Source organism: Fukomys damarensis, unplaced genomic scaffold (assembly GCF_012274545.1).
Source record: "Fukomys damarensis isolate Sample0158 unplaced genomic scaffold, DMR_v1.0_HiC HiC_scaffold_13, whole genome shotgun sequence".
In the NCBI taxonomy this organism is placed as follows: domain Eukaryota; kingdom Metazoa; phylum Chordata; class Mammalia; order Rodentia; family Bathyergidae; genus Fukomys; species Fukomys damarensis.
In genome coordinates this window covers 36,814,542-36,824,631 of record NW_022900925.1, presented here as the reverse complement: position 1 = coordinate 36,824,631, position 10,090 = coordinate 36,814,542, and the positions used below count along the sequence as shown (strand labels likewise).

Sequence of the window (10,090 nt, the reverse complement as noted above, 5' to 3'; positions counted from 1 at the left end):
TTTTGGTACCAGGAATCGAACTCTGGTCCTTCTACTTGCTAAGCAGGCGGTGGCGCCACTGGGCTAAATCCCCAGCCTGAAGATTAACTTTTAATGGTTTTAGTGTAGTCAGTTTTAGAATAGTTTTATCACCCTCCAAAAGACAGTGCCTATTAGTAGCCGCTCCCCATTTTGCCTCCTCCTTGCAGTACTGGGACTGCAGGCGTGTACCACCATGTCCGGCTTCCCTCCCACTTTTTTACTCTCATGAGTAATGCTGTCTGGAACATTTATATACAGAATTGTGTATGGGCCAGGGATATAGTTCAGTGGAGCCACACCTGCCTGGCAAACACGAGGTTCTGAGTTCGATTCCTGGTACGGAGGGGGTAGAAGCCTGGCAAACACGAGGTTCTGAGTTCTATTCCTGGTACAGAGGGGGTAGAATTTTTATATGGGATTAAGGTTTCCTTTCTCTTGGGTAGATATCTAGGAGAGGACTTGGCTGGGCCCTAGGCTGTTTAAGTTTACTAAGAACTGCTGAACTATTTTCCAAACAATTACCTGATTTTTACATTCCCACCATAGTGTATGAGGGTGGCTATTTCTCCCCATGTTAACAATGTGTATCATCTTTCCCCGTGATTCTGGCAGTACTAGATGTAAAATGTATCTCACTGTACTTTAAATTGTAGTTCCAGGGCTGGGGATTTAGCCCAGTGGCGCTGCACCTGGCTTGAAATGGCGAAGTCCTGAGTTTGATCCCCAGAACCAAAAACATTTTGTAGTTCCCTCTTTGCTCGTGGCGTGGAGCATCTTTCTGTGGGCTTATTATGGTCAGAGAAGTCTGTTCAGATTCTTTGCCATTTGTTTAGTTGTACTGTCTTTTTCTTGTTTAAGTTTTCTTTACATATCATGGATTCCGGCCTCTTCCAGATATGATTTGCAAATGTTTTCCCATTCTGTAGGTTGTTGTCCCCCTCTTCTCTGCCCACCCCCATACTGGGGCTGGAGCCCAGGGCCTCACGGATGTGCCCTAGCATTGAGCTGTACCCCAGCCCCCTTGGTTTTGAGATAAGGTCTCCCTTAGTTACCCAGGTTAGCCTGGAACTTGTGATCTTCCTGCCTGAGTAGCAGATTATGGGTCTGCACCAATGTAGCCAGCTGCTTTTTACTTTCTCAATGGTACCCTTTGAACCATAAGTTTTTAATTTTGGTTGAAGTCCAATTGGCCCATGTCTTTTGCTGTTGTTGCCCATGCCTTGGGGTCATCTCTAATCGTTTGCCAAATTCAAAGTTTGGAGGATAGACCCCTATATTTTCTTAATGTCTGATTCATCCACTGTGAATTAGTATTTTGGATATGAAGACCGAACCCAGGCCCTCACACTCGGCAAGAGATCGGCCACTGAGCAAAAGCCCCGGGCCCTCGAGTTAGTTTCTGAAAGTGGGGTAAGGAACGAGTTCATCTCCGTCCTTTTGCATGTCGACATCCTTTTCCCAGTGTCGTGTGGAAAGGCTGATTTTCCCATTGACCCCTGGGCCTTGGTCAAGTCATCTGACTGCACGTGTACACGAGATTTGTGGATGGGCTCCCAGCCAGAGCAGGGTGCGCACCTCTAATCCCAGCACCCCGCCCTGTGGGACTTTGCAACCTCCAGGGACCCAGCCTCAGCAGAAAAGCTAGGAGAAGGCTAGGGTGAAGCTCAGACCAAAAGCTCTTGGCTCGATCCCCAGGGCCACCAAAAGTTTTTAGAAATGAAAACATTTATTGGTGGCCTCGCACTCCATTCCTTTAATTGTTCTCTGTAGGGTCTATGGCCTGTGCATCTAGGTGGTCTGCTCGTGACACATCATTCGTGCTCGGCTCCAGGGCGCACACATACCTCTCAGCTCATGGACAAGCTGAACAAAACAGATGAAAACATCAGTATTTTTGTTTTGTTTTTATTTTTTGGTACCAGAGATCGAACTCAGGTCCTTGTGCTTACGAGGCAGGCAGCAGAACCACTGAGCTAAATCCCCGGCCCAACATTAGTATTTTTAAAGAGTGATAAAAACACTGTCCATGTGCTGCTCTGCACCGTTTACTGGCCCTGTACTGCCACACACGCACCTTTAACCTCGCTGTCCGTCATGGACAGCGCATAACTAACCAGTCATTTCAGCGCTCTGAACACCTATGGTATCCAACATTTTAAAGGCACAAGAAATGGGAGAGCGCAGCACTAGTAAACCTCGAGAGGCTGCTGTGGAGAGAAACACAAGCTGGATGTGGTGGGGCGCACTTGTAATCCCAGCATTTGGGAGGCTGAGGCAGGAAGATCAGGAGTTCGAGCCCAGCCTGGGTAACTTTAGCAAGACCCTGTCTCAAAAAAGGTGGGTGGAGGGCCGGGGATTTGGCCCAGTGGCACTGCGCCTGCCTGCAAGCACAGGGTCCTGAGTTCAATCCCGAGTACCAAAAAAAGAGGGCCAGTAGAGTCTGCCTAGGGCCACTCCCCAGGGAGGAGGAAAGAAGGGCAGCCAGGCACTGCACAGCCGTCGCCGTGGGGATGGCAGAGAGGCTGGGCCCAGTGTGCGCTCCTGCTGATTACAAACACAAGGCTCCATCAGGAACCTTGACAGTCGGTTCCATTTCAGTTTCTCCAATGGGAGAAGAAAAATGAGCGTATGAAGTGCAGGGGACAGAGGTCTCCACAGGGAAATTTTCCACTGGGAAACACCAGGAAACCAGTAGGCGCTGGGTTGTTGGGGAAGATGGGGAAGATTGGAAAAGTGAACGTGAACCGGGTGAGACAGAGGGAAATTCCCCTGGCAAGACGGCAGAAAGGGCCACAGCGGGATGCTGGGGGGCCCTGTCCCCTGAGCCCGTCCTGTGACTCGTCTCTCTGGACTCCTCCTTGCCTGGGCTCCACCCCTCATCTATTCCTGGCCCTTCCATCTCCACACTGCAGGCAAGTGCGGATTTTAAAATGCAGAACCAAAGCCTTCACAAGACCAGCCCCTCTCCTCTCCCTGACCTGCTTTCCCAGCCGCGCCGCCTCAGCGTCCCCCGGGCCTCCTGTGCGTGTTGTCACCTGACCAGCTGCGTGTCCCTTTCCTCTCAGCGCGTGTTAACCGTTTAACCCAGGGAGCGTCTCAAGTGTAGCCGAGTGGTGGATGGAGAAAGCGGAGCCTGAGCTACACAAGTAGTTCATCTCTGTCTCCCTTCTAGGTGCCAGGGCAAAGAAACAAACTACCCTGCCATTTAAACCTGTCAGAAAAGGAAAGAAGAGGAACCCCTGGTCTGATTCTGAGTCGGATATGAGCAGTAACGAAAGTAATTTTGATGTCCCGCCACGAGAAATAGAGCCACGGAGAGCTGCAGGTAAGAAGGCGGAGAGCCGGCCAAGAACTTGCAGTGCTGAGCCCTGGAAATTAGTTTCTCAGCGCTAAATTACCCTACATATTTGAAAAACATAAACGTCCTTTAGGAGATTAGGTGGCCGTTCACGTACCTGTGAAGTGTTCCGTCGGTGAGTGCCTGAGTGGTTATATTGGCCTCTCGTCCTTATGTGTGTGTACTTTTAACAGCAAAAACCAAATTCACAATGGATTTGGATTCAGATGAAGATGTCTCCGATTTTGATGAAGAGCCTGAAGAGGATGGTTTTGTCCCGTCAGGTGCCAGTCCTCCTAAGCCCAGAGCTCCCCCAAAGTGAGTCTGTACGGCGGATTCTGTCAGCCTGGTGCTTCGGAGCAGACAACATGATTGTGTTGTTTGGTACACTGAAGAGCTGGTTGTCAGGAAGTTGTTGTTTTTTCCTTCTAGACTTATTAAAAAAGAAGAACCAAAGCCACAGAAAAGCATCATGTCAGGTATGTATTGAATAAAAGCAGTAAGGCGTCTGCTTTCACTGGCGCATTCGGGTTCAGCTGTCCAGGTACTTTAGGAAGAGCTGGAGTCCTCATTAGCACTAGCTGCTGTTTACGATGTGCTCAGTACAGTCACAGCACGGCCAGGTACCACGCTGGGTACAGAGATGCTAGAGACAAAAGGGCTCCTGTGGTGAAGAGCTGGGGAATGAGAACAAAGCTGTAGGGTAGCTAAAATGTTGGGGCAGGAACTGGAGGTGGGGGACGAGCAGTGAGTGGCTTCCCCCTGTTCCCCTGGCCATGAGGAGTAAGTGGGCTGCAGGCTGAGGCTGCAGAGGACCGGGAGCCACCTGCCGACCTCCCCGCCGGGACTGAGGCTGCAAAGCTGCCTCCCCAGAGAAGCGCAGCCCTGAAGACCGCAGGGAGAGGTAACCCCAGACCTTGGTGCGGGTCAGCCCTGGGCAAGTTCCTGGCCGGCTCCCCCGGGTCGATTCCTTTTTCTCTGAAAACTTGCGACTGACATTGCAGTTAGTCGTTCTCCAAATGGAAGCAGTTGCTTTCAGATCTTTATAACAGTATCGTGAAAATCAGTGTGCTTCTCAGAACCGGGCAGGCAGCTCACTTCTGTAATGGGGAAATGGCTTATATGCAGTTGCAGATGTTCGGCCTTAAAACATAACTTAGAAACTGAATGCTCACGAGTACTTCAGTTCTCTGGAGCTTAGTATCCCCAGCTCTCCCCGATTGTCCCTTCCTGGGTCAGACGTACGCAGTCGGGTCACTAAAGAAAGTTCCCAGGGAGGAAACCCAGAGAACGGCCGCGATCAATGCCTGGTTGACTTGCAGGTCATCCTTCTGCCTCCATTGCCGGAACCAGGAAGAGGGCAGCGCCAAAAGGGACCAAAAGAGACCCCGCCCGGAATTCTGAGGCCTCTCAAAAGCCTGATCCCGCCAAAACCAAGTATCGACGCAAAAGGAAACCATCCACCTCTGATGATTCGGATTCTACCTTTGAGAAAGTCATTTCTAGAGGAGCCACGAGCAAGGTATTTAGCCCATTTTATCCTTTTGTTGTTGTCTTTGTTGCTGTTCCGGGGGTTTGGGAGGAGGCGGGATGCTTCTGGGAGTTGAACCCGGGGTGCTGTACCACGAGTTGCAACCTTGGCCCTTTTTAAAGTTTAAGACAGGGTCTCCATACATTGCCTAGTCTGGACTTGAACTTGCAATCCCCCTGCCTCAGCCTCCCCAGAGCTGGGATAAGAGGTGTGTGCCACCACACCAGCTTGCTGTGGATGTTTTGAGACGCCCGAGCTTTGCTATTAAGTGGACATATTTTTGAGACAGTGATTTTAAACTCCTAATCCCTTAGTTCATTGCGTTGTTACGAAGTTGATGTGACCTCCCGTAAGCAGTGGGGCAGCTCTGCCTCCCGCCTACTTAGTGCTTGGTGGAAGGCGTGGAGGCTGCAGGCAGGGGAGCCGTAGGCGGCCGGGTTCGCGTGTGCAGATCGCTTGGCTTTGTCTTTAGAAATCCAAGGCGGAGAGCGATGACTTCCAGATGGCGCTGGACTCGGCTGTGGCTCCTCGGGCAAAGTCCGTGCGCGCAAAGAAGCCTATAAAGTACCTGGAGGAGTCCGACGACAACGATCTGTTTTAAACCGCAGTGACTGTTCGGAATGGTCTTACTGAGCCCAAGACTAGTGTCACAGTTTCCTTAAGGTTTTAGTCCCCTTCCGGGAAGGTATTTTTATTTTTATTTTTATTTTGGTGCCGGGGATCAAACTTGGGACCTCACGCTTGTGCAGCAGGCAGCGGCACCGCTGAGTTACATCCCTGGCCCCGGGAAGGTATTTTTAAAGCAGGGCCTCATCCAAAAACCAGGACCTCGGAAGGAAGGAAGTGGGGCCGAGGCACCAGCGCTGGCTCGTCTCCAGGCACCGTCATCTCTTCCCCTTTTGTCGTTGTTTTTTCGTGTTTCTTTGATCTGTAAATGTGTTCCTCTCTCCCGAACCTGGCGAGTCACCAGCCCCTTCAGCATGGAACAGCTAAAACCGGGCACTTCGATCCCAAGCGCCCCTCTGCCCGGCTCCCAACTTCACGCACTGACCGGAGCACCCTGACCCCAGCTAGCGTCCACCTCATAGCACTTGACGGTTGCAGTCGGAGCACTCTCCGCCCGGCCGCTCACGTGCTGAACTTCTTTCTGTTTAAACGATGAAAAACTGCTCGTATCCTTTGAAATTCGTTAGAGACTAAAGAAAACCACGCTGGCTGAGTCTGCGGGACCCCATGCGGAGGGCAGGCGGAGGAGTGGCCGCTCTGGCTGGCCGGGCAGCATGGGTGGCTGCGGCACTCACCTCCCCGACACGCTGGTGCCACTTGACCTTCTGGGAAGCCCAGGATTCCAGCCTAGAAACCTCAAGACCTGCACTGTTCTGTGTGTTCCTTGCTGGTGTTGTGGAATTTTCTGTAAATATTTACTGTGTCTTTCTAGTTATCTCATTTCCAAAAATTTTATACTGTAATAAAATTATCTAAACATCACAACTTATCTTTGCCCTTTTTAAAAACCTGTATTGTCTTTTCCTTATGTTAAAATAAGTCCTTTTCAATAAAAAAAGTCCTTTCCAGAGTGTTCATTTTCTGACGAGCCTAATGGACTTTGGCCACAGTGATGGGGCTCTGTGACTAAATGAAGAACGATAAACTTGAGACAAGGCCTGGCTGTGTAGTCCAGGCTGGGCTTGAACTCACTATGTAGCCTGTAGGCTGGTCTCAAAGTTACAGCAGTCCTCCTGCCTTAGCCTCCCAACTGCTTAGATTACAGGCGTGCTCCCTCAGGCCAGGCAGTCTAAAATATTTAAAAGTCATGTGTGAGTGAATACCTGTAATCCCAGCACTCTGGGAGGCTGAGGCAGGTAGATCAAAAGCTCAGGTCCAGTACCCCCCAAAAAAGCTCCAGCCCAACCTGGACAACTTAATGAAACCCTGTCTCAAAACTAAAAAACGGATAAGGAGATTATATCTATCTATCTATCTCTCTCTATATATATAGCTCAATGCAAAGGCCCTGGGTTTAATTCCTAGTACAAAAAATTAAAATCTGAACAAAGAGTGTCCAAAAGGGTTCACTGAGCCAGGTGTGGTGGTGGCGCACACCTATAATCTCAGCATTCAGGAGGCCGGGGCGGGAGGATTGCTGAGAGTTGGAGGCCAACACTGAGTTCAAGGACAACCTGCATTACAAAGTGAGATCCTGTTTTCCCAAAGTGTAAGAGCCCAGGAAAGTCTAGGTTGAGCAGACAGAAAAGCTATGAAATGATGCTGTATAATTTTATCGAAGCTCATCAGTGGCACATTTATCGTGTGTAAATTGTATCAGTGAGGTAGGGAGAAGCTATGTAAATAAACCAGTCTTTCTTTTTGAGGCAGGGTTTCACTATGTAGCGCAGGCTGGCCTTGAACACGCAGCTCTCCTGCCTCGGCCTCCTGAGTGCTGGGATGACAGCTGTGTGCCACCTCACTGGGTTACAAATGGTTCCAGGATCCTAGTAACAGCTTCCTATCTGTGGGAGCTTGGGTAGGGCCTGAGACTGTGCATTTCTCACAAATTCTTAAGTGATCCCAGCGCCACAGTTTGTGGACCGTACTCTGGATCGAAGGCGTAAACCAAAGGTCATCACTGCACACAGAACCAGCTTCTCGGTGTGGGCTCCCTCAGCCTGGACGCTAGAAACGCCAAGCGCCAGGCCCACCCAAGCCAGCTGGCTCAGAAGCACTTGGGTTGGGTTTACCAAGTTGGGGACCGAACCCAGGCTCTTATTTGTATCTTGAGACAGCGCATCACAAAGTTGCCCAAGCGGGACTTGGCCTTGCAATCCTCCTGCCTCAGCCCCCCAGAGTGCCCTTGTTTAGTGAGCCCTCCTGTTCTCAGCTGGTGACGCTGAGAACCGATGGGCGCCGCAGGTCAGAGCTGAACATCAGCAGCTTCTCCAGAAGCGATCTGGGTGGACTCTTCCTATAGTTTACAAAAAATAGCAAATACTTTCTTTCTAAATGAAAAAGCTTTTTTGTTGTTGTTGTTCTTAAAAATAACATACGGTTCCAGTTCCGGTGCGAGGAATTGGAGCCGCAGCAGGAACTAATCGCAGATGTTCCTTGCTTTCCACAAACCGGAGCCTCCCCAAATCCAAGCAAATCCAAGCCGGCTGTAGGGAAACCACCAACGCACCCAGGGCGCAGGAGACCAGGGAGCAGGTCCTGTCCTCGGCCCTGGTCCCGGTGCTCAGACCCGGTCATGAGGAGCACCTCTTTTGTTTTCTTCAGAGATAGAGTCTGGTTCTGGCTGGCCTGGAAGATGCTCCCGCCTCAGCCTCCTACGTGCAGGGGTGACTGGCGTGGCCAGTTTGCGGGGCTGGCGATCTTTCAGCACCGCAGAGGAAGTGTTCACAAGCTTTGCCCCCACCCCACCCCGACAGTCTGCGAGATCCTGGAGAGCACAAAGCCCGAAGAGGCCAGCTCTAGACCAGGCCACCAACTGGTCTCCCACGCTGTGGGTGGGAATTACAAGGTCACCTGAGTGGGTGGATCGTGGAGACCTTGTGCCGTTCAGCAGGACCCTGACCCAGTTACAGCTGGCGTGATCCGGGACCTTGTGGGTTCTTACACAAGAAACCCACTCTGAAGAGAACTAATGGGCAGGGATTTAGCTCAGGGGCACCGCTCCTGCCTTGCAAGTGCAAGGTGGTGAGTTTGACCCCTGGTACCAAAAAAAGGAGAACTAAGGCCAGGCAGGCGGCGCTCGCCTGTGATCACCACATTCTGAGGCTGAGGCAGGAGGATCACAAGTTGGAGCCCAGCCAGGGCAACTCAGAGACTCAGTGAGATCCTGCCTCAAAATGAAAAACAGAAAGGGCTAGGGGTGGAGCTTACGCAAGGGCCCTGGGTTCAGTTCCCAGGATGGAAAATAAATACATTTAAATGCCACAGGGGCACAGGAGACAGGAAGCCCGACTGTGCCCAGATCCTGCTCAGTGTCAGCGACACCTCCACTATCCGGGAGGCGGGCCCTGGACAGCATCGGCTCCTGGGGGCGCTGTGGTGCAGCTGACCAGGCTCCCCACCCCGCCCCTCCCCGCTCCCCACACAGGCAGGGTCTGGCCGGGTTTTTCCAGGCAGGGACAGAACCGGGACAGCTGGGAAGGGCGCCCCGTGCTGCCCCACCCCACATCCTGTTTCCAGCACGGGCCGTGCGCTCCCAGCTCTTGCTCCACAGCCTGGTCTCCCGCTGAGGTGTCACGAGGAGGGACAGGAGGGGTCAGGACACCTCCACGCGGCACCCTCCAGCCCCACACAGGGCCCAGGGACGGTCTGGGGAAGAGAAGGCCCCTGGGGGAGCCAGCCAGGCTGCAGCACACCTGCTGCAGGACCCTCTGGCCTCAGCTTCCCCGCTGCACACAGTGCCCTATGCCACGGCTGCCAGCTCAGGATGCTGCGCGGGCTGGGCTGGCCGGGCCCCTGGGGAGGAGCAGGGGGTCCCCTCGCGCTGCTGAGTCCCCATTGGCCACCCTCCCCACAGCAGAGGAGCCCCTCTAACTGGACACACCTGCTCTCATCCCAGCACTTGGGAGGCTGAGGCAGGAGGGTCAAGGGTTCAGGGCCAAAGGGGGCTACACTGCCTGGGCCTGTCTTAAAAAACCCAACCAACCGAGGCGGTCATTAGTAACTCTGCAAGCCAGAGAACCGGAAAGAAGCCCAAGTCTGCGTTCAGGACCAGAGCTGCCCTTCCTGACGCCTCCACGTGGTGCTTTCTTGGGTTTTCTGTAACAGTGGGGACCTGAGTCCCCAGATGCCACCTAAATGCCAGCCCTGCGTCGGACGCCAGGGACCGCCGGCTGCAGTGGGCCCCGCCCCGTGCCCTCCGCACAGGATGTCGCTCCGGTGACCCCAGCCCCATCTGCAGGTGGTGATAACCCAGGGAGGGGCGGAAACGGCCCGGCAAGGGTGGAGCGCGTCGGCAGGGCCACCCTGTCCCTTTAAGAGAAGGGGGAGGCGAGCCCCTCGGCCACCCTGTCCTGTCCTCCACCCTGGCCAGTCCAGCCCTAAAGGGAAAATGAAAGAGGGCCCAGGAGGGACGGGTCCCAGCCGGCATCCCCGCTACCCCGTTTTGCTCTGAGGGCCCGGCCGGCCAGGGTGAGTGGGGTCGGGCGGCGGGGTGGGGGAGCGCTGGGGCCACCTCTGGGGAGGCAGGAGGCAGG

The 10,090-nt window shown here is 53.1% G+C and overlaps 2 protein-coding genes across 11 annotated transcripts in view; one reads left to right on the top strand and one right to left on the bottom strand.

Annotated features, from left to right (window-relative positions):
• The window catches only part of Top2a (DNA topoisomerase II alpha), a 31,876-nt gene extending 25,469 nt beyond the window's left edge, over positions 1 to 6,407 (top strand). For 2 of the 7 annotated variants that reach the window (XM_010619998.3, XM_010619999.2), the window contains exons 30-35: positions 3,194 to 3,346; positions 3,553 to 3,676; positions 3,791 to 3,837; positions 4,140 to 4,262; positions 4,681 to 4,880; positions 5,362 to 6,407. In XM_010619998.3, coding sequence (XP_010618300.1) covers positions 3,194 to 3,346; positions 3,553 to 3,676; positions 3,791 to 3,837; positions 4,140 to 4,262; positions 4,681 to 4,880; positions 5,362 to 5,490 — 776 coding nt within the window. In that variant the 3' untranslated portion in view covers positions 5,491 to 6,407. Of the gene's footprint in view, positions 1 to 3,193; positions 3,347 to 3,552; positions 3,677 to 3,790; positions 3,838 to 4,139; positions 4,263 to 4,680; positions 4,881 to 5,361 lie in introns of those variants that run through there. The other 5 variants (XM_019206905.2, XM_010620000.2, XM_010620001.3 and 2 more) reach the window with 5 other exon arrangements.
• Positions 6,408 to 7,748: 1,341 nt separating this feature from the next.
• Positions 7,749 to 10,090, bottom strand: part of Rara (retinoic acid receptor alpha) — a 44,885-nt gene continuing 42,543 nt past the window's right edge. For all 4 annotated transcript variants that reach the window (XM_033763033.1, XM_033763034.1, XM_033763035.1 and 1 more), the window contains 2 exons: positions 9,201 to 9,203; positions 7,749 to 8,098 (listed from right to left, as the gene is read on the bottom strand). In XM_033763033.1, coding sequence (XP_033618924.1) covers positions 7,764 to 8,098; positions 9,201 to 9,203 — 338 coding nt within the window. In that variant the 3' untranslated portion in view covers positions 7,749 to 7,763. The remainder of the gene's footprint in view (positions 8,099 to 9,200; positions 9,204 to 10,090) is intronic.